The 25,025-nt window shown below is 46.0% G+C and overlaps 1 protein-coding gene across 4 annotated transcripts in view; it reads left to right on the plus strand.

The window, feature by feature from the left end:
* Mgmt (O-6-methylguanine-DNA methyltransferase) overlaps window positions 1-25,025 on the plus strand; it is a 232,796-nt gene that overhangs the window by 65 nt on the left and 207,706 nt on the right. The window contains exon 1 of one of the 4 annotated variants that reach the window (XR_007343213.1): window positions 3,686-4,588. The exons of 1 other annotated variant lie outside the window; for it this stretch is intronic. Coding sequence is in view for 2 of the 3 variants with exons in the window: in XM_048791388.1 (XP_048647345.1) it covers window positions 4,580-4,588 (9 nt within the window). In the remaining variant the exon portion in view is untranslated. Of the gene's footprint in view, window positions 1-3,685; window positions 4,589-25,025 lie in introns of those variants that run through there. 2 more of the 4 variants (XM_048791388.1, XM_048791392.1) reach the window with 2 other exon arrangements.

Genomic DNA, 25,025 nt, shown 5'->3' on the forward strand with positions numbered 1-25,025 from the left:
GGGGGGGGGGGGGGGGCACGCCCCCTTTCTTCCAGGAAGATTCCAGAAACCCCTGCTCAGTCCTTCTTGCAACAAGCCTTTAGCATGCTGCTTGTGCAGAGCCCCTGTTTCCTTCTTGCTTGAGACAGCATAGAGGAGTACAGAGTTCCAGGGTGCTCCACTTATCAGGGCTGCTGTTTGTATACATTATGCCCTAATTGGGTCCATAAACACTTAGAGTAAACACGTGGAGTTGGAGAGCCATTTACACTTGGCACCCTGATTCCCCAGTTGGTGATAATACAGGAGAGTAATTCTAAAGTATGTATTCCTCACTCCTCACTCGTTAGGTTCATCATTTCCTGAGTCTCAGAATGGTATTTACTCTTGGTTGCCTCAGCCCAGTAGCTGGCTTTCTGTCCGGGAAAGCAAGATTTCTATGTGTATGTAAAACCTTTGGGTGGTTGGACCATGGTCAGACACAGGGAAGCAGCTCTGTCCAGAGGGGTCACCACAGTGGTCTGGAGTACACCATCTGTTAAACATAAAGAGCTAAGATTTAACTGGTTTAAATATATAACCAAATGTAAACCTGTGGTGTCTCTGCTAGACAGATCCACCTCTTCACCCCCCCCCCCCTTTGGTTATTTTCATGGGTCTCTCAGTGGCTGAAACACCCCTGAGGATGAAAGGCGAAGCACACTGGCATGGAGGGTGGGGTACCCATCTGGTAGTTAATTTTGTTAACTCAGAGCATTATTGAGGGATCTGCCAGGAACCAGAGCCTGCAAGTGGCCAGGGAAAGTGGCCCACACTAGGAGGGCTTCCATTTCTCGCCTCTTGTTTATCTTGTTACAATTTAACAGTAGAGGTGAGTCTTCCAGTCTGGAGCTATAGGAACCAGGCCTCAAGTACACTGCTTTGAGGTGCTTCTCTGTGTAAATACTCCTTTCATTAGAAAAAAAAATCTTTATTATAATAGCTGGATTTAACTACTGATATCTTGCACTACTTTGAAAGGGCTTCAGTGTTAGCAGGGTTTAATGCAGCGGAGTCCTAGGTACACACTGGGTATGGCTCAGCTGCTGAGATTCCTAAGCCTGCCTTCCTCTGAGAGAAGAGCATGGCTCTCAGGGTCCTGCTTTAAGGTCAGTGGCTCACGCTGGGCCAGCCTTGTCTCCTGCTCAGCCTTCCATCACTGAATCTGGTGTCTGGCCTGGTGTCCCTCCTGCAGAGAAGGAGTGACATGGAGGGCCATAGATCTCGCCTTTCCTAAAGTTCCCCTGGAGTTTGTTCCTCCTTTCTCAGGAGACCTAAGCACTTGACTCTCCTAAGTATTCATTAATAAAACAGACCTTCTAAATTGCTGCCATTTTTCTTGTTTTCCAGAGGAGAACCATTTAATAGCTAGTGATTCAAACCATCAGGACTTTAAGTCTCCCCTTCGTGCCCTTTTCAGTTTGGAGTCTGTTCTTCTTAATGGAAAACGTGGGAAGCAGTATTTTCTGAATTCTCTTTTCTTTGACCATCTGGGAGTATGATGTGTGTTCCTCCACTGGTGACAGGGATGTGTCCTAACAGATACAACGCGGCTGACCATGCTGCAGGCCAGGCTGCGCTGAGTGTGCCTGGCCTCCTGAATACCTCACTCAGCCACAGGCACACCAGGGTCGCCTGCCTCATCTGTGACTGGGGCTGCCGCAGTGTCTGCCAGGATCACAGTATCTTACTGCATATTGCTACCTGGGGAAAAACTCAATTTAAACATTCAAAGTTTGTTGTCTGCTGAACGCGTGTGCTTTCGCACCATGGTGAAGTTGGAACAGCACAGGTTAAACCATGTGAGTCAGGACCCTCTGTGCACCAGGTTTGCTCACATTTCATCCTGACCCAGCCAGCTCCCTGGTTCAGCACCCTGGTCTAGGTCCACTGCCCCTGAGACCTTTGGCTTCTGGTTGGGTCTCTAAACTTCAGGTGAAAGGCAACCAGCCCCTGCCCTGTCCCCTGGATTAGGTAGACTGATGCAGCTGCTTTCTCAGAGCTGGCGTCTGCTGCAGACTCACTCAAGCCTGCCTGAAGGTCTTAAAATCAGAGACAGGACACCATAGGTGCCATCTGGTGAGCTTGGGCTCTGTGGCAGCCTGTTCAGATCAGCAGCCAGCCCCTGCTGTTGTTTTGAAGTGAAAGTGAAAGGTTTTGGGGGCGAGTATGTGATGCACTGTTCCCCTTGCTCTGGAGGCCTATCCTGGGCTTAGGTGGGTAAACGTTAGAGATCCAGTATTGTGGCCTAAATTCTTGGCTTTTATGTAACTTCTGCATATTTTCTTGTCTGTGGATATTGTTTGATTTTCTCTTGTCTTAAAAAAAAAATTAACCATGATAAAGAACTTACTGAGGGGGACCACATGTTTTGGGGAACACCAGGCAGTGCCTATGAAGAACTTATTCTTTTGTGTAATTATTAAAAGGAGTGGTCTAAGAAGAGGAGTGAATCTTTTTTGTCTCCTTTTTTGCACGTTTTGAAGGAATTGGTGGCTTGGGCAGATGTGACTCACATGTCAAGGGGCCACGGGCTGTGTCTAGCTCAAGTGCTAGGCATCGCTTACAGTTAGGCCAGTCTATTGCACTGTGTTGGAAAGTCAGCCCCAGCAAGAGAACCAAATAAATGGCCTGCTACTGGCCCCGTGGTGACACCCATGGCCACGTGCATTTGTTGAAACCTGTTCTCTATACCACAAGTTGTCTTCAGCTGAGTCGGTGGCTCAGCAGCAAAGTGGGGTCTCCAAGGAGCCTCATGTCCCCCATATCCCATCTGGAGAAAACTCTGTAGGCCTGTAGTGTAGCTCTTGTCAAACCAGCTAACAGTTCTATGCAAACGCTTCCTTATGGCTGTTGGATTTGACTTCGTGCATGCGTGTGTGGCCATGAAAGGGCTTGTGAGAGAGCAGTAAATGGCTGTATGTCCATACTACTCTTCCTGAAATTCTCTTGTTAGAATAATTTCCTGCCTGTAGCACTTTAGGAGTCAGTACAGCATCCAGCCCCAGCTCTGTGGCCCATTCCCAGAAGTCCAGGGTGACCCTGAATGCAGAGCCCACCAATGGTGTGACTCGTAAAGGGCCGGCACTTGTTAAATCTATGTGTTTTTATTATAGACATCGATCTGCTGGTTGCAATAATGCATTTATGGACATTTTTTTGCAAGCACAGCGCTGGTGGCAGTTTTTACTGACAAATTGAGTCATATGGATAGTAGTTTAGAAAACTCACCTTATTGACAAATTGGACAATTCCAGTACTGGATTTCAGAGATACATGGATGAAGAGGGAATGAATTTCAGGGCAAAGTAGGAGATGTAATACCTGGTCGTTACTCTTTATTTGTTTTTAAACTTAGCTTCATCTCACTCCCCAGCCTACAGGACCTTCAAGTGGGGGCTGGGCACAGTCTGGCTGCTGCTGGTAGTAGTGGTGGGAGTCTTCCTGGACTGAGGCTCCAGCAAGGCCTGATGAGCCAGTCCCTGGGACATGTTGCTCTCCATGAGGTGGGCTGTTTGTGGGCAACAAGGGCAGAATTGCAAACGTGTCCGAGCCCCGCTGATATCAGAGTGTCTGAGAGTACTGGTTAGAAAGGCCGATTGTGGGGTCAGAACCTGGGGATCCACCTCTTTTCAGGCTCTCCAAGGGGTGCTGGTTAGGCTCCTCTGGGCAGTCTGAGCCCCTCTGGGAGGAAGTACTGGGCAGCTCCAACAAGCTGCAGTTCATTCGCAGCTCCCCGTGTTCAGAGATGCCTGTGCACCTGGATTTGCGCGTGGTCTTGTGACTCCTTAGAGATGTGAATCTCTTCAGAATGCAAACCCAACGTGATATTAGAGCATTGAGGTTTTTGGTTTTGTGGTTATAACAAAAGATGCCGATGTTGCCAAAGCTTTGGCATTGGTTTCATGAACAGATGTGAAGCATGGACAGCCACAGACATGTCCCTCCTCTTTGTCCTTCAGAGTGGCTTGCTTGGCCTTTCTCCCTGACTGGATAGATGTGCTGTCATGTCTCAGGTGAGGGTTAACGTTCAAATATACAACGGAGCACGTCTTTGTGGAATTGGACAGAGTGGTTACATAGTATGTACCAGAGCTGTGTATGGGGAGAACAATGCACGTGATTCTGATGGTGTCATCTACTGGCTGGGGGACTTGGGGCTGCTAAGCATTTCCCCAGCTGCCCCCTCATCTCTCGAATAGCAATAACCGGCTTACTCTGTCCACCTGGATAAGTAAAAGCACAGGAAAAGTTAAATGGGTGTTTTATAAAGTAAAACATGCTACATGATAGAAATCTTAATTTGAAACCACAAGAGGGCAAGCAGCCAATCAGAATCCTCATGTCCCTGCAGGCCAGCCAGTGAGCAGCCGATCAGAATCCTCATTTTCTTCTGGGTCAACCAGCTTCTGTGTGTCCCTGCAGGAGTCAACATGCTTGTTTCCCTCCATCAGCACCTTGACAGATTCGCACGTCCCAAGCCTTCCCAGTTAGTGGTCACTGGTGTGGCTTCTGGAGATCAGAGTGGCTCAGCTTGGACCTGGCTCCCTGCTGACTGCTAATGGCCATGGTAAGCTCACTTAACCTTCAGGGTGTGGCTTCCCTGAGGCGAGCCATGACAATGTCCTCACACTTAGGGATCCCACCAGACTGGCACTGCTGGCCCTGAATAGTCACAGTGGCACTGGTTAACATGGTCACTGAACTGTTCTTGGTGGTGGATGAGAGACTGGCCAGCCCGAGGTGTTCCACCTCCAGTGACCTGGAATTCCAGGTGCCACAGGCTTTTGTTTGGCCTGCAGTGTGTGGTGTCTCCGGGCTGGTGCCCTGGGTGTCTGGGATGCCTTTTGTCTGCAGGAGGTGGTTTGCTCTGCCGCCTCTCTGTCCTTTTAGAGGGGTGTTAGGAAGAGGCGCTGGAGCACAGGCTGCCCTCTCTGGCCGAGTCCCCAAGGTTCAGGTGTGACCTGCCGTGGCAGGGGTGCCTCTCTGGCCCTAGCAGGCAGGCAGGCTTCCTGTGTGCTCCTGTGGCACCTGCCAGTCCAAGACAGCCCCGTCACGGTCTCTAAGAGGCTTGACACAACCAGTCTGTGAAGTTGAAAGAACTTCCCGAAGGACCAGACGCAGGATCCGACACAATGGCAGTGGCCAGGAACCAGCAGAGCCACCAGCAGTGACAGTATTTCCTCATGTGTGACTGCTCATACCACAGTGGCAAGGGGTTACTTGGGCCCCTTGGGTATGCTTTGTCAAAACCCCACAATCTGCAGTGATGTGTGTGTGTGTGTGTGTGTGTGTGTGTGTGAAGGCGTCTTGGTTCGGGGTGTCTCTTTACCCTCCTATCTCGGGTCACTTCACCCTGGCAGTGTTATTAGAGCCCTGTGTGCTCCTTGCTGTACACAGACCCTCTTATTAAATCAGTAGGCTCACCTGAGATAGCTGCTGTCAGCATCTTGGTTAGCATGTGAAGGGACAGGGTACTGAGAGGCAGAGTGACTTGCATGAGGCACACGGGACTGGCAGGGTTTTGTTTTCCACCTGGATTTATTTGATGGCCAAGTGCAGCTTTTCACCACTGCCATGTCACCTTGCAGGAGTGCAGCCAAGGAGGTGCTGGAGGTCCTGGGGGGCGAGATAGGGCATGCATTGAACCGCACCTGCATATTCAGTTAAGGTTTTCTGAATACCAGCGTCACCAGGCATCGTCCTTCAGATTGTGGAAAAGCAGCTGTCCAAGAAAAGAAATGATGTATTTCTAAAAGTTACTGGATTTAGCCAGCGATCCCCAGAAAACCCATGTGTACCATTCTTTATTGTGTAAAGAATTTGTTTCCGTCATGATTGTGATTGTCAGATAAAGCTGTCGAGTCAGATAGATGCAGGCTGTTGTGCCAGCATGCTTCTGGTCACCAGTCCCTACGCCTCCTGAGGCCCATCGGTCTCCTTGAGGTGGGTACTAATGGAGACTGCGTCCCCCTGGGTCAGACAGGGAGGCCAGTGCAGGCCGCGAGTAGCACATGACTTCTGACTTGCTGCCAGAATTGTAACCTGGAGTGATGCTCTGGCTCTAAAGCAAGGTCACATTCTTCAAGTCCAAGGTCACCCACTGCTGGCCACAACTGATCATCATGGTCTTGTGCTGAGTGAGTGCACAGGCTGTGGGAGACACGGTTCCCTCCACCATAGGGGACCAGCCATTTTCAGGGTAGAGGACTTCCAATTGCCACACTAGGCAAGTCCTGAGCCAACAGGGACATTGGTCACCCTGGCACTCTAACTGGATTGCTGGCTCTCGGCCACTAGCTTGAGTCCCCTTGGACTTCAGTCAGAATCAGGGCAAAAAGACCCCAAGCAGGCAGGAGGCCCAAGTCCCTTCTCTTTGCAGACCCCCCATAGCCTTGGTGACCTCTGACATGCCTGAAGCACACACCCCCTGCTCCTTGCCCCCCTCTGGGCCTCCCCAAGTCTTGGGTAGCACAGAGGCACATCAGCCCCTGGCTGCCTCCTTGGGCCTGCTGAATTGCACCCCATTTCCTGCTTTACTGGAATCTGTCGATGCTGGAATTTTGGGCTGGGAGCCCTCAGAGGCTGGGCTGTAGCCTCTGCCTGACAGGAGGACCAACAGAGTGTGCTATCCACGGGGTACTGTGGATAGCACTATATCCCCAAATTCAGGTGGTGGAGTCCTGACCCCAGTGTGGCTGTATTTGGAGATGGGTCCTTCAGGAGATGGCCAGGGCCAGCTGAGGCGTAGGAGTGAGGTCCTGATCCAACAGGACTGGTGCCTCGTTGGGAGGGGAAGGGGACCTCTCTCTGGCCCTGTGAGGACACAAGGAGGAGGTGGGTGGCTGACCGAGAGCCAGGAGGGTGGGAGGGGAGCTCTTACCAGGAACCTGAGCAGTGGAATGTTCTCCTGAACGGAAATGCTACAGACCCAGCACCAAGGAGACAAGAGTGTGTTGTGGTGATGTGGCCGCTGGAGCCGACCAGTGCACAGGCACAGCGACCACGAACGTCATTCTGAAGCACCAAACGTGCTGGCATTGTGAGCAGCCGCACTGTGTGGATGAGGACACCTGGTCTGTTTGGTCTGGGCATCCCACAAGATGTGTGCCCAGGAGTGCAAGAACACAGTGAACAGAAGCCATGGCGAGCACCAGGACCCCAGCGGATGGGGTGCAGCAGGCCAGGCAGAAGGACACACAGATGGCCCTTGGTCTGTGGCGTCGTCACCCAGGCTCCGATGGGACACAGGAGAGAAGACGAGCGTCCATGCTGGGGAGACGGGTTTCTTCAGCAAGAGGAGGGATTCAGGGCCAGTCTGCACAGCACAGCTGAGATTTTTTTCTCTTGAGCTTGGTCTGTAGAGACCCTTACCCTGACTGGACCCAGGAGCGGCAGTTGGCCATCCTGCTGGACAAAAGCAGCAGTTCTCAGAAACATGGACTTGACTGCCTTTGGAGTTGAGCTGCCTCTCTGAGAATATGTGCAGCTTCCTGTTGAGCTGGAGACCTAGCAAGACATTCCCACCTAAAGGCTGCCAGCCCACACCTGCACCAGGCTGGACTGCATCACATGTAGGCAGTTGATGGGGTTAGGTAGAAAAAGGTAGGAGGTCCTTAAACTCGTTTCTGTCCAACTGACCAGTTTGTGCTGTGGATTGTAGGTCTGCAGAATATTATCAAATCCATGGGGATATGTAGAGTTGTTGGAAAGAAAACTCAGAGTGTGAGCTTTTTCCTGATGGATCTTGCCTGTGCTGAGCACCCTCTGGCCTCTGTGGCTACAGCGTGTGCTGGCCCTGTGTCCTTGTGAGCCTGTTTTGGGGCCCAGGTGTGGTAGGGAGAGAAACTGCCATGGTCAGCACAGGTGAAGCCGGAGTCCTGGGTTGCGGAATGGACCGTCAATACTTAGGAGTAATTCTTCTCAGTTACCTTTATTTATTTATTAGTACAGCTACGTTTGTTGTTTAATTCCATAGTGGGAGTCTCTAAGAATATGATTGACCTCAAGGGTCATCTTATAATGTAATTATTAATGATTGATTCTGCTTATCCTTGAAATCAATGAGAGAAGCATAATGGGTAGCGTGTGGCTGGCTTGATTTCTTAGGTTCATAAACATGGTTGTGACAACGGTTCTGTCTGTGTGTTGCTCATACATGTTTGATGGGTCTGAGGTGTGTGATTAGTTCTGTGTGATTTTTGTGATATGCCCATGCTCCTTCCATGACTTATGCTAATGTGGCCAATGGTGTTAATGGCTCCTGCCACTAATGGTCAGGGTGGGGACGTGCAGTAATTGATCTTCCTGGGAGTGCTGTAGTGCAAAAACAGTTTGGCTGCTGGAGGTGTATTTTACAAGTGTGCATTGGGCCTTTGGGATGTTATATTGAAAAACCCCATTGTACAGTTACCATGGGAACCCAATTAGAATAGATTGCTTGATATAGATATTTTTTCATCTTTCATCTTGACCCAAAGTCTGATGTATTGAAATGGTTTCATGTGGTCTTGTGTTCCTGTACTGACCCACTGTGCCACAGTGTTCTTCATTGACCCGCGACGACACTGACGTCATGATAATCCCTAGTGGAGCTTTACAAGGAGGTCTCCTAGAGAGAAGGCATCACAACCATGTGGAAAGTTTGTCAGGTGGTGTTGGCAGAGGGAGGGTGGAGGGAGCACTTTTAAACAGTGGGACATCAGGTAACTTCCTGTGGCAGGGACAGAGCTCTCATGTCCCTTGTCAGGTGAAGGGTCTGGTGTGCTCCCAGGTCTCCTCATTGTGCCATTGGGGCAGCAGGTCCCCAAGAGGCCTTTGGGCTGCAGAGGGCTGGGATAGTGAGTGGACTCCCTCTAAGCCAGGGGTCTGCTCACTATTTGATGGTAGAACTTTTCTGAGCTCCTAAAACTACCTGGGAATCCTCAGAAGGTGGTGTGATTACACACATTGACCCTCAGTTTTCTTGGGGGTGGTGGTGGTGGTGGTGGTGGTTCCAGGACCTTCCTCAGATGCCAGAACCCAAGGGCGTGCAGGTCCCTTATGTGAAGAGCACGGTATTTGCATGTAGTGTATGCAGTCCTCCCAGGCACTTTAGATCATCTCTGTCTTTCCTACAATACCAAATACAGCACAAACGCCGTCTAGATAATTGTCTGTTAGAATCTCCTAATAAACTTTGGGCACAGTTTTCTTCTCAATACTTTCAATCTACAGTGGGTTTAATCTTTGGATGCCAAGATACAGGGGGCAACTGCATTGCTATTTGTCCCTCTGCAAATGAATGTTGAGTAATTTAAAAATCTGTTAATTCATTTAAACAATCATATATCTGTTATATTTCATAAATGACATTTTAAAAAATATTTTTATTAGTTGTTAGTGGACCTTTATTTATCTATGTGTGGTGCTGAGAATTGAACCCAGTGCCTCACCATGCTAGGCAAGAGCTCTTCCACTGAGCCACAACCCCAGCCCCAATAAGTGACTTTTTTAAATGAATAGTAGCTGTATTTTCCATAAAAAGGCATATTGAGGTGGGGTTGGTACTTTTCCTCAGACCTGGGTGTCTGCATCACAGAAGGCAGTGGGGCTGTCATGCCTGCCCCCACATGCACCTCGTGTGAGTTGGTGGAAGCCCGGGCAGACGGGCCTCGCGCAGGTGGGAGTCGGGAAGGGCAGCGGTCTTTCCATCTTTCTCGAATGCACGCGGATGTTCTGTGACAGGCCTTCGGAGCTGGACAGGTCTGGTTTCCTGAGGTGCGGTGGGTGAGAGGAAGGGGTCAGCCTGGCCAGGGGCCTGGTGGACGCCATGACGTGAAAACCCACTGGTGCGTCTGGTGCTCCAGGGGTCTCATGGTGTGATTCGTTGTTCCCACGGGAAACGTGGCTTCCTCGGAGTCACGCAGGTCTCCCAGATAGTGACATATGCCACAGCACGTACTTGTTGATGCCACCACTTCTGTCCCACAGCCTCCCTTTGCTCACTTCTGAGAAGGCCTCTGCAGCCACGCAGGTCTGAAGCGCGTCACCTGTTGATCCCTCCCGACCCACCATGCACAGTGCTCTCCTGGCCGCAGGGTGATAGCTCCAGTTCTGCTGCCCGTGTTCAGGGGAGTTCCCGTGAGCCATTCATTATGTGTGGGGTGATCTCTGAGAGGAGGACACTCTTCAGAGCACTTATTTCTTTTTGAGTGACTTTGTGTGTGAGATTTTATGGTTTTCAAGGAATTTGACCATTTCATTTAAATTGTTGAGTATTTTGGACTCTGGTTATTTTAGTTTTCCTTTGTCTTTTAAATGTCTGTAGCATTTTCAGTCATGTTCTTGTTTTAATTCCCACGACTGGTAATTTGCATTTTTCTCACTGTTTCCTAATTGGCCTGGTTAATTTATTGGTTTTCTTTTCAGAGAACTAGCTTTTGGGCTCATTGATATCTCCTTTTTCTGTCTTATGATTTATTGTCTTTATTGTTTCTTTCTCTCTGCTTAACTTTGGGCTTAGTTTGCCCTCGTTTTTGTAGTTCAAGGTGGATGCTTGGGCCATTTAGTTGACTTTCTTTTTTTATCACATGGACAGTCAGTGCTCATAGTCCCCTCCTCCGAGCACCTGCCTGACTGCAGTCCACAGATGGCTATCCTGCGTTTCCCTTTCCCTCAGGGCAGCTGCTTTTCAGCTTTCTTTGCCATTTCTTGTTGAGTTGGGTTTTTGGAAGTATGGCACTTCGTTTCTAAACACTTGGGGACTTTCCCCATAGTCTTCTGGCCTCCCGCTGAGTTACCTCGTGTCAGACGATACAGTTCTTATGAGTTCTCTTCTGCTAAGCTGGTTGAGAGTTGCTTTTTGCCCACAACATGATTTAACTTGATCAAAGTTTGTGAATCCATTGAAAAGAAGACGTGTTCTGAGAACACCTGGTGGAGTGTTCTTTGAATGTCCGTGGGGTCAGGCTTGTTGATAGTATTGTTCCAATCTGCATCTCACGGGTGTTCTGTCTGCTTGGCCTGTACATTAGCAGGAGTTTGGAAATCTCCAGCTGTCACTGAAGGTTTGCCTCCCTCCCCTTTTAGTTCTGTCCGTTCTTGCTGCTTCTCTTTCAGACTTCTTAGGAGGTACGCAGATGGGAACTGCTCTGGCTTTGGCGACTTGACCCTTTGCTCTTATGAAATGACCTCATCTAGCCTTGCTTAAGTTCTTGGTTTGGAATCACTTGTTTGGTTTTAAGATAGCTACTCCAGATTTCCCTTAGTGTTTCTCTGGTAAACGTTTTTCTCTTCTTTTATATTCAGTCTGTTTTTGTCATTACAAATAACTTGTATTTCTGGTCGAAAAAATACTGTTGGGTTTGTTGCTTTAAAAAAAGTCTAAACTGACAGTGTCTTTTTAACAGTTGGGAATTTCTACGATTTACATTTTATGTAATTACTAACTTGGCTGGGTTGAAGTGCACCACGTTGCTGTTTGTTTCTTATTCATCTTATTTGGTTTGCCCCTCTCCTCTCTACTTGCCTTCTTTCTGATTATTTGAATATATTTTTTATTATTCTAATTTAACATTTTAATCTACACTGTTGGCTTGTTAGTTTCCTTCCTTTTTTCATGGTTGTTGTAGGGTGTGTAATGTTCATACTCAGCATTCATATGATAATTCAGCTTTATGTGCAGCCTAACAATAGTCAAACTTCAACTTCTTGCATCCCATTTTTTGTTATATTCATTTTATTGCTATGCATGTAGTAAACTCCAAAATATTTTATTATTAATATCTTTTAGGAGATTAAAACTAGAAAAAAACTCAGTATGTACATTTATTTGCATATTTTTCATTTCTTGGAGCTCTTTATTTCTTTTTGTAGATTCTAATTTCAATAGAGTATCATTGTTTTGATACCTGAACTTGCACCAAAAATTTTTTAAGTCTGTTTGTGTCTGTTGGTGTATGAATTGTCTTGCTTTTGTCTTTGTTTATGAAAAGGTCTTTATTTCACTGCATACTTGAAAGACACTGTTGCTCATAGAATTCTAGGTTGACTATTTCTTCTTTTAATGCCTCAGAGACGTTCCATTGTGCCCTGACTTGCATAGTTCCTGATGTTCAGTTTGCTGTCACTCTTCAGCTTGCTCCTTTGAATGTGAATTTGAAATCTGTCCTTTTGCCCCTGCCCACTTGTAGGGCTTTCTCTTTGTCACTTGTTTTTAGCAATTTGCCTATTTGCCTTGGTGGGGTTATCTTTACGCTTCTTCAACTTGGGTTTCATTGAGCTTTTTGCATTTGTGAGTACGGATTTTCCCTCAGTGAAGCACAGCTAATGATTCTTCGTTCTGCCTCCCCTTCCCTTTCCTGGGGTCCCAGTGCACTTGTGCTGGACTGCTTGGCGTTTTCCCTCATTCCTTTCACACTCTGCTCATTTTCTTCCGTCTTGTTTTGTTTCTGAGCCTGGCTGGTTTAAAAAGTGTCATGTCTTCATTACGTTTCCTTTTTTCCTTCTGCTGTAGCGAATATTTTAATCCCATCAGGTGCATTTCTTATTTTAGGCAGTGTAGTTCACATCTCTGTAAGTTCCAGTTTGGCCTTTTATATGGGCCTGCCATCTCTATCTGTTCTGGCTTTGGGTCTGTTGAATGACTCTTCTCCTAGTTGCGAGTTATATTTTCCTGCTTCTTTGTTTGTGTGTTCATTTTTAATTGGATCCTGGACATTCACAATTTTATTGCTGAGGGCTAGATTATGTTGACTTTTAAAAAGAGTTTTGGACTGTGTTCTGGTGCCGATAAGCTACTTGAAATCATTTGTATCCTTTCACAGCTTGTATTTAAACTTCATTAGGGTGGAACTAGATCAGGTTTTCATCCCCAGATATTTTAGCCTGTATTAAAGGGCATTTCTTTTATTTTTATAGGTACACATGTGTTTATATACATGTGTGTATATATGTATTGCAGAAAATACACGTGTGTACATATGCACACACACACACACACACACACACAGATGGTTACCAACTGAAGTGGTTTATCTTATTTTTTTCACCTTTACCGTGGGTGACGTCACCCCATTGCAAGGCAAGGTCTGCCTGTGTGTGAAGAGGAAGCAGCTCCCAGGGCTTCGCCTGGTGAGTGTGGTCGTGTAGGACTTTGCCTACTGGCTGGGAGCATGGGAGCTGCTCTGGGTTCTACTGTGCTCAGTAGCCATTTGCAGACCCCCCTGCACCGAGGCAGAGGTCCTCAGGACCTTCTGCAGATGCCCAGAGCCCACTGAGTGGGCTTTCCTCTCTCACATCTGCCCACAGTTCCTGGCGTTGTTCTTTCTGATCCTCACCTTGGTTGAGACCGCCATGGTTCTGATGTGGCCCCCAGGCCATGTCCTGGGCTGTTGGCTCACTGGGCTACCCATGTCTCAGGGATCACAGTCCCGGGCTGTGTTCTCCGCTGTTTGGAAAACAAGTATGGTTCCTGCTAGTCCCTCGTGGCCAGGGTGCACTCCCCAGCACGCAGTCAGTGGAAGCCTAGTCGTGGCAGAGGCACCCGCTGGACTTATGCAGGTCTGAGCTTGCTGACTTCCTGGGGAGTTACCCCACTGATTGTGTGTTAATTCTCAGTCTTCCTAGTTGGACTTGGTGAGTAGGTAGTTGTGGTGGTGTTTTTATTGAAGCAGAGTTCTCTCACTGAAGAAGAAACTCCTTTGACTTCCACACTCACGGAGGTTTACCCTGCCCCATGAGTCATCACTGTGTTCCCCATGCACCTTCCTGGAGCTCAGCCTGTAGCCACCTTTCCTTCACCATGTTGTCTGAGGAATCAGGTGAATCCCAGATCCCAAGTTTGGGAGGTTAATAGAATCGAGCAGACTTGCCAAGAAATAGAGCTTCATTTGTGTTTTGCCACAAGGAAGGACCACTCCAGGTCTGCACGCAGGGGACCCAGATCTGGAAGTCAGAGCAGGCTCACTGTTGACCCAGATCCCCCTTCTCTTGTCCTTGTTGTTTTAAGTGTTGTCACTAGGAATGTGCAGTGTGGTGTCCTTTTGGCCTCTTCACGTTGTCCGGGAGCAATGGAGGAAGACGGGTGGGTCCTTACCCACCAGAACTCACTCCCCGCTGCCGATCTGCCTCCAGAAGCCAGGATCGGCTACGCTCAGCAGCTGTGAGCACTGCAAACCCTCGAGTTGCTGTGGAAGGAAAGTCCAGGGCTGTGTTTGGTCCAAGGCCACTCCAGTGGCTATTACAAAGCCTGGGCACACTGACCCAGCCAGCAGCACACCCAGGAAATAGGAACAGGTGTGTGTCCTGTGTGGGTGCACAGGGACAGCTGCGAAGCCAGGTGGTCTGCCCACGTTCTCACGGGGGTCCACGTGCATGAGGAATGCAGGTGCTCCTAACTGCTGTGGCGGTGCAGAGCCCCTCCTCTTCCTCAGGTGAGCAGCTGGACTTTGAAGGATGCCTTTCATTATACACAAGGGCCAGAATAGTTTCAGTGACACCACTGACTGAAGGTGCTGTGGAAGTACAGGGGGAAAGGTTTTAGGGGCCAGGCCAGGTTTGGACTGTGCATCACCTTGAAAGAGAGAGAGAGTGTGTGTATGTGTGTGTGTGTGTGTGTGTGTGTGTGTGTGTGAAGTGTGAGTCTGCAGTGTACATCCATGCTATTTATACATACACATGTGTGGACATACGTAACATTTCAAGAATGGGTATCGGGTATCTATAGCACGTGCATAATTTGCAGTTAAAGATAAGCTATTTCTCAGTCTCAAATGATTGAGTTCTGAAAGTTTATCTGAGCATCAGCTTCTTAGAAAAGTATTTGATGTTATTTAAATATCACTCATCACCAGGTGAACCGTTCCAAGTTATGTCGAATTTTCATTGTGTAAGAGATTTTGACTTCTCTCCTTGACAGTATTAATTTGATCTTCTGCAGTTTCTCCTTTTATTTCCTTTTTCTTTTCCCTCCTCATTCCTCCCTCTGCCCTCTCCTTTTTTCTTTTGAATTCTGTGTTCTTGGAGCTATACCAGGCACGAGGCTCATGTGAGTTACAGAGTGTAAGGACAGCACTTGTCAGCGGCCGCTGGCTGGGACCTTGCTCCGTAGCCCTGTGCACGGCTCTGCTTCCCCTGCTTGACCTCCCTGACCACCCCTCCACTTGCCCTGCACCCTCCCTTCTTCTGAAAGTCCTGTTTGCATTCTCCGGCTGAGTTGATGTCGTGTGTTCCTCCATTCGGGGCTGCTTCTGACTCTCTGGGTTGCTGCGTTAGCCGGTAGTTCTCATTTCCTGAGTGTACAGCCTTTCCTCGTGTGACCGTGCTGGTTTGACCATGTGTGTTTACTCTCCTGTCAGCGGACATCTGGATCCTTCCCAGTTGGTGGCTGGGATCTGATCCCTCTCCACGTTGCCTCCAGTGCACGAGGGTAGTGGTCACTGTGTGCTCCAGGTGGATCCCTGGACTGCTAATGTTCCGTGTTACAAGACAGTGATGGCTCTGCAGACGTGGCTGGAGCGGATTTGACCCCTGCCAGCTGACCCAGTTCTCACCAAACCTGGTGCCCCACACTCCTGCAGGTGGCTGACCCGCTGGGTGGAAAGGCCTCTCGTGGCCATGTTGGTTTGCTTTCTCTGATTGCCATTGAGGGGAGCATCTTTCCATGTGCCCTTCACAGCCCCTTTGGCAGCAGAATGCATTTCAATTCATATTACACATCTAGAGCACAATTTTTCTTATCTTTTGTTGTACGCAACATAGAGTCACACCATTTGTGTCTTCATACATGTACTTCTGATGTCCATCTCATTCCACTGCCTTTCCTACCTCAGGCCTCCTCCCTTCCCCTCCCTCCCCTCTGCCCTATCTAGAGTTTATCTATTCTTCCCATGCTCCCCCCACACCCCACTATGAATCAGCTTCCTTATATCAGAGAAAACATTCAGCATTTGGTTTTTTGGGATTGGCTAACTTCACTAAGCATTATCTTCTCTAATTCCATCCATTTACCTGCAATTGCCATGATGTTATTCTCTTTTAATGCTGAGTAGTGTTCCATTTTGTGTATGTATGTTACCACATTTTCTTTATCCAATTATTTACTGAAGGGCATCTAGGTTTGTTCCAGTTTAGCTATTTGTGAATTGTGCTGCTATAAATGTTGATGTAGCTGTGTCTCTGTAGTATGCTGTTTTTAAGTCTTTGGGTATAGACCAAGGAGTGGGATAGCTGGGTCTAATAGTGGTTCCATTCCCAGATTTCCAAGGAATCTCATACTTCTTTCCATATTGGTACACCAGTTTGCTGTTACACCAGAAGTGCATGAGTGTACCTTTTCCCTGCATCCTTGCCAACACTTATTGTTGTTTGTATTCTTAATAGCTGCCATTATGACTGGGGTGAGATGAAAATCTTAGAGTGGTTTGATTTGCATTTCTCTAATTACTAGAGATGTTGAATATTTTTTCATATATTTGTTGATTGATTGTTGGTCATCTTCTAAGAAGTGTCTGTTCAGGTTTTTGGCCCATTTATTGATTGGGTTATTAATTTATTTTTTCGTGTTTTTTGAGTTCTTTATATAACCTAGAGATTAGTGTTCAATCTGATGTGCATGTGGTAAAAATTTGCAAATTTGCTCCCATTCTGTAGGCTCTCTGTTCACCTCACCAATTGTTTCTTTGGCTGAGAAGAAGCTTTTTAGTTTGAATCCATCCCATTTATTGATTCTTGATTATAATTCTAGCAGTACAGGAGTCTTATTAAGGAAGTTGGTGCCTAATCCGACATGATGGAGATTTGGGCCTACTTTTTCTTCTGTTAGAGTCAGGGTCTCTGGTTTAATTCCTAGATCCTGGATCCACTATGAGTTGAGTTTTGTGCATGGTGAGAGATAGGAGTTTAACTTCATTTTGTTGCATATAGATGATCAGTTTTCCCAGCACCATTTGTTGAAGAGGCTATCTTTTCTCCAATATATGTTTTTGGTGCTTTCGTCTAATATAAGATAACTGTATTTATGTGGGTTTGTCTCTGTGTCCTCTATTCTGTTCCATAGGTCTGCAAGTCTATTTTGGTGCCAATACCGTGCTGTTTTTGTTACTATTGCTCTGTAATATAGTTTAAGGTCTGGTATAGTGATGCCACCTGCTTCACTTTTCTTGCTAAAGATTACTTTAGCTATTTTGGGTATCTTATTTTTCCAGATGAATTTTATGACTGCTTTTTCTATTTCTATGAGGAATGTCATTGGGATTTTGATTGAAATTGCATTAAATCTGTGTAGTAATTTTGGTAGTATGGTCATTTTGACAATATTAATTCTGCCTATTCAAGAACAGGGGAGATCTTTCCATCGTCTAAGGTCTTCTTTAATTTTCTTTCTTTAGCATTGTGTAGTTTTCATTGTAGAGGTCTTTCACCTCTTTCATTAAGTTGATTCCCAAGTATTTTATTTATTTATTTTTTGAGGCTATTGTAAATGGGGTAGTTTTTCTTGTTTCTCTTTCAGAGGATTTGTCACTGATTCAGAAATGCCTTTGATTTATGGGTGTTGATATTATATCGTGCTACTTTGCTGAATTTGCTCATTAGTTCCAGAAGTTTTCTGGTGGAATTTTTTGGGTCTTCTAGGTGTAGAATCATATCATCAGCAAATAGTGCTAATTTGAGTTCTTTTATCTGTTATCTCTTTAAATTCTTTCATCTAATTGCTCTGGCTAGTGTATCAAGAAATATATTAAATAGAAGTTGTGAAATAGGCCATCCCTGTCTTGTTCCCATTTTTAGAGGGAACAAAAATTTTCAATTTTTCTCCATTTATAATGATGTTGGCCTAGGGCTTAGCAAGGGTAGCTTTTGTAATGTTGAGATATGTTCCTGTTATCCCTAGTTTTTCCAGTGTATTGAACATGAAGGGGTGCTATATTTTGTTGAAGGCTTTTTCTGCATCTATTGAGATGATCATATGATTCTTTAATTCTGTTGATGTGATGAATTACATTTATTGATTTCTGTATATTGAACCAACTTTGCATCCCTAGAATTAACCTTACTTTATCGTGGTGCACTATCTTTTTGATATGTTTTTCTATTTGATTTGCCAGAATTTTATTGAGAATTTTTGCATCTATGTTCATTAGAATCTGAAGTTTTTTTCCTTTAATGTGTCTTTGCCTGGTTTTGAATCAGGGTGATATTGACCTCATAGAATGCATTTGGAAGTGCTCCCTCTTTTTCTATTTCACAAAATAATTTGAAGAATATTGGTATTAGTTCTTTAAAAGTCTTGAAGAACTCAGCTGTGTATCCATCTGGTCCTGGGCTTTTCTTGGTTGGTAGACTTCTGATGGTGTCTTCTATTTCATTGCTTGAAATTGATCTGTTTAAATTGTTTATATCATTTTGATTCAGTTTGGGCATATTACATGACTCTAGAATTTGTTGATGCCTTTGATATTTTCTATTGAAGTATTAATTTTCAAAATAATTTCTAATTATCTTCTGTATTTCTGTAGTGTCTGTTGTGATATTTCCTTTTTCATCACGTAAGTTAGTAATTTGAGTTTTCTCTCTCCTTCTCTTCGTTAGCATGACTAAGGGTTATGCTAATAAAATCAATTTTATTTATTTTTTTGCAAAGAACCAACTTTTGTTTTGTCAGTTTTTTTCCATTGCTGCTTTTGTTTCAGTTTCATTGATTTCAGCTCTGATTTTAATTATTTCCTGTCTTCTGCTGCTTTTGGGGTTGATTTGTTCTTCTTTTTTTCTAGGCTTTGAGATGTAATGTTAAGTCATTTATTTGTTGACTTTTTCTTCTTTTAAAGAATGAACTCCAAGCAATGAACTTTCCTCTTAGTACTGCCTCATAATGTCCCAGAGATTTTGATATGTTGTATCAGTGTTCTCATTTACCTCTAAGAATTTTTTAATCTCTTTGATGTCTTTTGCAACTCATTGTTCATTCAATTAAATAGTGTATTATTTAGTCTTCAAGTGTTCGAGTAGCATTTATTTTTTATTTTTTCATGATTTCTAATTTTATTCCATTATGATCTGATAGAATGCAGGATAGTGTCTCTACTTTTTTATATTTGCAGAGAGTTGCCTTGTGCCATAATATATGTTCTATTTTAGAGAAGGATCCATATGCAGCTGAGAAGAAAGTGTATTCACTCATTGATAGATGAAATATTCTTCATATGTCAGTTAAGTTAGGTTATTGGTTCTATTATTGAGTTCTGTAGTTTCTTTGTTCAACTTTTGTTTGGAACATCTATCCAGTGGTGAAAGAGTTGTGCTAAAGTCACCCAGAATTATTGTGTTGTGGCCTTGAGTGTTGAACTTGAGAAAAGTTTGATGAACTTAGATGCTCCATTGTTTGGGGCATATATGTTTATAATTGTTGTCTCTTGTTGATGTATGGTTCCCTTGAGCAGTATGAAATGTCCTTCTTTATCCCTTTTGATTAGCTTTGGCTTGATGTCTACTTTATTTGATACCAGGATGGAAACCCCTGCTAGTTTCACAGTCCATGTGAGAGGTATGTTTTTTCCCCATCCTTTTACCCTCAGTCTGTGGATGTCTTTTCCTATGAGATGAGTCTCTTTGAGGCAGCATATTGTTGGGACTTTTTTTTTTTTTTAATCCAATCTGCTAGTCTATGTCTTTTGATTGGTGAGTTTAGGCCATTAACATTCAGTGTTATTATTGAGACATGATTTGTATTCCCAGCCATTTTTGTATATTTTTGTTATTTAACTTGACTTGGTTTCTCCTTTGATTGGTTTGTCCTTTAGTGTAATACCTCCCTCTGCTGATTTTCATTGTTGTTTTTCACTTCCTCCTCATGTAATATTTTTGCTGAGGATGTTCTGTAGTGCAGGCTTTCTGTTGTAAATTCTTTTAACTTTTGTTTATCATGGAAGGTTTTTATTTCATCATCAAACCTAAAGCTTAATTTTGCTGAATGTAAGATTCTTGGTTGACATCCATTTTCTTTCAAAGCTTGGGATATGTTGTTCCAGGATCTTCTAGTTTTCAGGGTCTGGGTTGAAAAATCTGCAGATATCCTAATTGGTTCCCTGCTGTATATAATCTGATTCCTTTCTCTCATGGCTTTTAAAATTCTCTCCTTATTCTGTATGTTGGGCATTTTTATAATAATGAGCTTTGGTGTGGATCTGTTATGATTTTTTTTTTTACATTTGACGTCCTGTAAGCCTCCTGAATTTGATTTTCCAATTTATTCTTCAGGTTTGGAAAATTTTCTTATATTATTTTATTGAATATAGTGTTTATTCCTTTGGTTTGGAACTCTATGCCTTCCTCTATCCAATAACTCTTAAGTTTGGTCTTTTTAGGCTATCCCATATTTCTTGAATGTTCTGCTCTTAACATCTTCACTATGTGGTTTACATTCTTTTCAAGATTATATATTTTGTCTTCATTGTCTGAGGCCCTGTCTTTTTTTTTTTTTAATTTTTATTGTTGGTTGTTCAAAACATTACAAATTTCTTGATATATCATATTTCACCCTTTGATTCAAGTGGGTTATGAACTCCCATTTTTACCCCATATACAGATTGCAGAATGACATCAGTTACACATCTATTGATTTACATATTGCCATACTAGTGTCTGTTGTGTTCTGCTGCCTTTCCTATCCTCTACTATCCCCCCTCCCCTCCCCTCTTCTCTCTCTACCCCCTCTACTGTCATTCATTTCTCCCCCTTGTATTATTTTTCCCTTTCCCCTCACTTCCTCTTGTATGTACTTTTGTATAACCCTGAGGGTCTCCTTCCATTTCCATGCAATTTCCCTTCTCTCTCCCTTTCCCTCCCACCTCTCATCCCTGTTTAATGTTAATCTTCTTCTCATGCTCTTCGTCCCTACTCTGTTCTTAGTTACTCTCCTTATATCAAAGAAGACATTTGGCATTTGTTTTTTAGGGATTGGCTAGCTTCACTTAGCATAATCTGCTCTAATGCCATCCATTTCCCTGCAAATTCTATGATTTTGTCATTTTTTAATGCAGAGTAATACTCCATTGTGTATAAATGCCACATTTTTTTTTTTATCCATTCGTCTATTGAAGGGAGGCCCTGTCTTTAACTGGTCTAGTCTGTTGGTGATGCTTTCAGTTGAGCTTTTAATTTGGTTTACCATTTCTTTCGTTTCAAGGATTTCTGTTTTTGTTTTTTTTCAGAATCTCTATCTCTTTATTGAAGTGATCTCTTTTGCTTCCTGTATTTGCTTATGCAGCTCTTTATCAAAATGATCTTTTGCTTCCTGTGTTTTCTCTCTTATATCACCCTTTAACTACAGAACATTTTAATTATGCACATCCTGAACTCCTCTCTCATTTCTTCTGCTGTGCCATGACTTCCACTATTGTAGTATGTTGATTTGTTTGGGTCACTTTCTTCCCTTGTTTTCTCATGTTGTTCGTGTGTCTTCCCTTCTAGCTCTGTGGATCCGAGGTCTTACTGTTTTTACCCTATATGCTTATAGTGCCCCTGCAGGGTTCCATTACCTCTCCTCCCCAGCTGGTGTTCCACACTGGGAGTTGTCCCAACTAAAGATGGCAATGAAGGTGATCCAAGATGGAGGCGGCTGCTTTCAGCGATGGAGAGTGAGATTGGGTGGGAGAGGGGTGATGGCATTGGGCAATGTGTTCAGAGATGCAGCTCTGGGGAGTGCAGTGTTGTGGCTGTGGGCTGTCTTCAGAGCCTGTGCAATGTCCCCAGGTACAGTCAGGCTACAGTGTGTAGGGGACTGTGGCAGTGGCTGCAGAGTCCCAAGATGGAGGTGACTGGGGAAGCCCCATGTTGGTAGATTGAGGTCCACACAGGAGTGGCGGCTGGGTGTCCTATGGGAGTGCTGTCCAGGATTCCTGCGCAGGTAGATGGCCAGGAGTCCTGTGTGGGTGCTGATGCTGGTGGTCCCGCTCGGGCACCTGGGAGCCCTGCGTGGGTGAGTAGTCAGGCATCCTGCTCTGACACTGAGGCCTGGAGCCCTGTGCAGGAGCAGCTGCGGGGGTCCTGTACCACTCTCAGAGAAGCAGTATTTCTACTACTAGAATCTCAGGTCCTAGAGCGACCCCAAATTCTGCCTCCCTCTGGCCCGCCATCTTGGATCCCCCTGTTTGTGTTTTCCATTTTGTTATAGTCCACATTTTGCTGTCTTTATGTGCTTTGTACATTGGTTGCATGCTGGACTTGAGTATGAAGAGCTGTAACGTCTCTACCTACTGATATTCTACCAAAAAAAAAAAAAAAAAAAAGGAGTCCCTCTTTACCTAGTTGGGCACAGAGAGTGAAGGGCTTGGTTGGGCCAGAGCTGTTCTGTGATTTTAGTAGGACTCTGTCCTTGGGTGGACCCATTCTTTGAGTATGGTGTTCTGGTCTTTATTTTGTGGTACTGAGAATGGAACCAGGGCCACATGCATGCTAGGCAAGTCCTCCTCCAGTAAGCCACACCAGCCCTCCCTCTGGTCTTTGGGTGGAAGGTCTGCTGGTCTCTCTCCTCTGCCTGTGCACACCCTGGGAGGTTCATGTGTACCCACAGAGCGTTCTGTGCTTGGTTCTTGAGCTTGTCATTCTCCCCAGGCGCAGTCAGGAAGTGTCCTGCTCCTGAGTCTGCTCAGTGCTCTCATGCCCCACCACTTGCCTCTCACCATTGCATAACGGGCGATGGCACACTGCCCAGGCTTCTCAGTGCAGTCCCATGGGGCAGGACACTGGTGCGCTCTGAGGGGTTCCCCAGATTCTGATCTCACAGCATTCCCCAAGACCACCCCAGATTTCCCAGGCAGAGCATGTTTGTGGGGCCCATCCAGCTGCTTCCTGCCTGTACCAGCCTCAGCAGATGCGCCTGGGAAGGGAAGATGGCTGTCTCCACTCAGACTGGCCATCACCTGATCCTGGTTGCTTCCGCAGCTCTGTAGTGTTCATAAAGATGGCGCTGGTAATTTTCCTGACTCTTTCTGGTTACTATGGGAACATTGGACTGCCTCAGTGCACTGTGGAAGTCCATCCTGACGGTTTCTGATTTCCTCTTGCTTCTTTTTTCTCCCATCATGAACTTTTATTCATTCACTTAATCTAACTGGTATTTTGTATTTTATACCAGCATCTTGAAATAACTGAAGCCCTGTGGGCCAGGTATGGGGTTTTGTCGTTTTCAGTCTGAGGTTTCTTGTAACTCTCATGTTTGGCAGCTTGGCACCACTGGGCTGGGACTTGGTGGATTAGGAACTCATCTGGGTTGACTCTCTTAGGCTGGACTTCCAAGGATCTTGCCACTCTCCTCTAGGACATGTTGGGGTTTGCCTTTGCCTGCCACCAGGGATGTCACCAACATGGCATACTGAGACCCAGTCTCATCCTTTCCGAGGCCCTTCTTGGCCAGGGGTCTCGGTTGCCTCTGGCGCTGCAGGAGGCCCGTGCTGTGCTGAGTGGTGAGGTGTGCTTCTCCCTGATGCCCACTGCTTCCTGGGTTCTGTGGCTCTCCTCCTCCTGCCTGGGTCGCTCCTGCTTCCTGCAGAGGTTGGCTTGGACTTTAAAGAAATCGTCCTTTGGTGGAGCACACTGGTACACAACCGTCATTACCAGTGACGGCAGCTGAAGCAGGAGGGTTTCAAGTTTGAGGCCAGCCTGGGCAACTTAGTGAGACCTCAGCAACTTAGACCAATGTCTCAAAATAAAAAATAAAAAGGACTGGGGGTATAGCTCAGCAGAAAAGTGTCCCTGGGTTCAATCCCAGAAGCCAAAAAAATTTAAAAAATTAACAAACAAAAAAAAAACAATGTCATTTGTTCCAGGTCTGGTGTATTAGAGTCCCTTACTCCAGTTTTCTCAAAAGAACTGGGTTGATACCATTTCTCCCTAAGGCTACTAGAAGCTAAATATAGACAGAGTCTTTGAAGATTTGGGAAACAGTGATGTTCAAACAGTTTTTAGGGGGTTCTGGCCTGTGTGCACACGTGCACACTGGCCATAGTCCCCGTCCTTGCAGGTGGTGTGACCAGGGCCATGTGCCAGGCCCCGCAGGGGGCCAAGGAAGGCTGTCTAGGTCATTTCCCTGCCTCGTCTTTTCCTGACCTCTATCTGGGAACCGCTCCTTCTGCAGAGGTTTGCGTGAGACTCTCTGTGGGCCAGAGCTGTGTGGGATCCTGGATGTAGCCCCCCATGTCCACAGCCATCACAGCTGCCCATGGACAAGTGCTTCTGTATCTGGAGTGATCAGTGTTCAGCTGTTTTCTCACTTGACCTCACATGCGTGCTTCTCTGTGTGCTGAAGCCAAAGGTCCTGTTTCAGGGCCTGGCAAAGCACCCAGCGTGAAGACGGGTTCCTCCTGTGCTGGGTGTCTGGGGAAGCGCCACATCTAGATGGGGCGGGGAGCTCTAGGTCCTCACAGGGTGGAAGGCAGAGGGGCAAGGGACAGAAAAGTGTGGGCTCTGTCCCACCCAGGAGGGAGGCGCCCTCATGGCCCAGGCCTCTTGGAGGGAGGACCCTCCTCTTGCCACCATTGCATTGGCAACTCCTGAAGTTTGGAGGGGATGCAGTGTTGGGAGGATTGGTGTGGGAGGACTAAGCAGGGAAGACTTCTGACACCTCAGGTGGAGACATTCTCATCCCTGGCTTCTTCAGGACAGTGCCACATAATTGTGAATCCAGGAGTGAGTGCAGTTCTAGAAACATTAGCCACCATGTTCATAAGGTGTCATGGGGTGTGTGAAAGGCTAAGTCCTGACCTGTGTGGAGTCCAGGCTCACACTGGGCTGAACTGAAGGGTGCACTCAGTGACCAGTGGCCACTTCATGGTAGCAGCGAGGAATTCCCGGTTCCTGGTTCTTCAGTGACTTCAACACCTCCTTACCTCCTGAATCTCAGGTTTCCTAATAGGGCAACGACAGGGTCGGTTAGGGGTGCCCAGTGGAACGTTTTGCAGTGTTAGAAATGTCCTTAATCTGTGCTGTCCAGCGTGGGTCCAGCAGCCACATGTGACTAGAGCGGCTTGGAA

Source organism: Marmota marmota, unplaced genomic scaffold (genome assembly GCF_001458135.2).
Source record: "Marmota marmota marmota unplaced genomic scaffold, marMar, whole genome shotgun sequence".
Taxonomy (NCBI): Eukaryota; Metazoa; Chordata; class Mammalia; order Rodentia; family Sciuridae; genus Marmota; species Marmota marmota.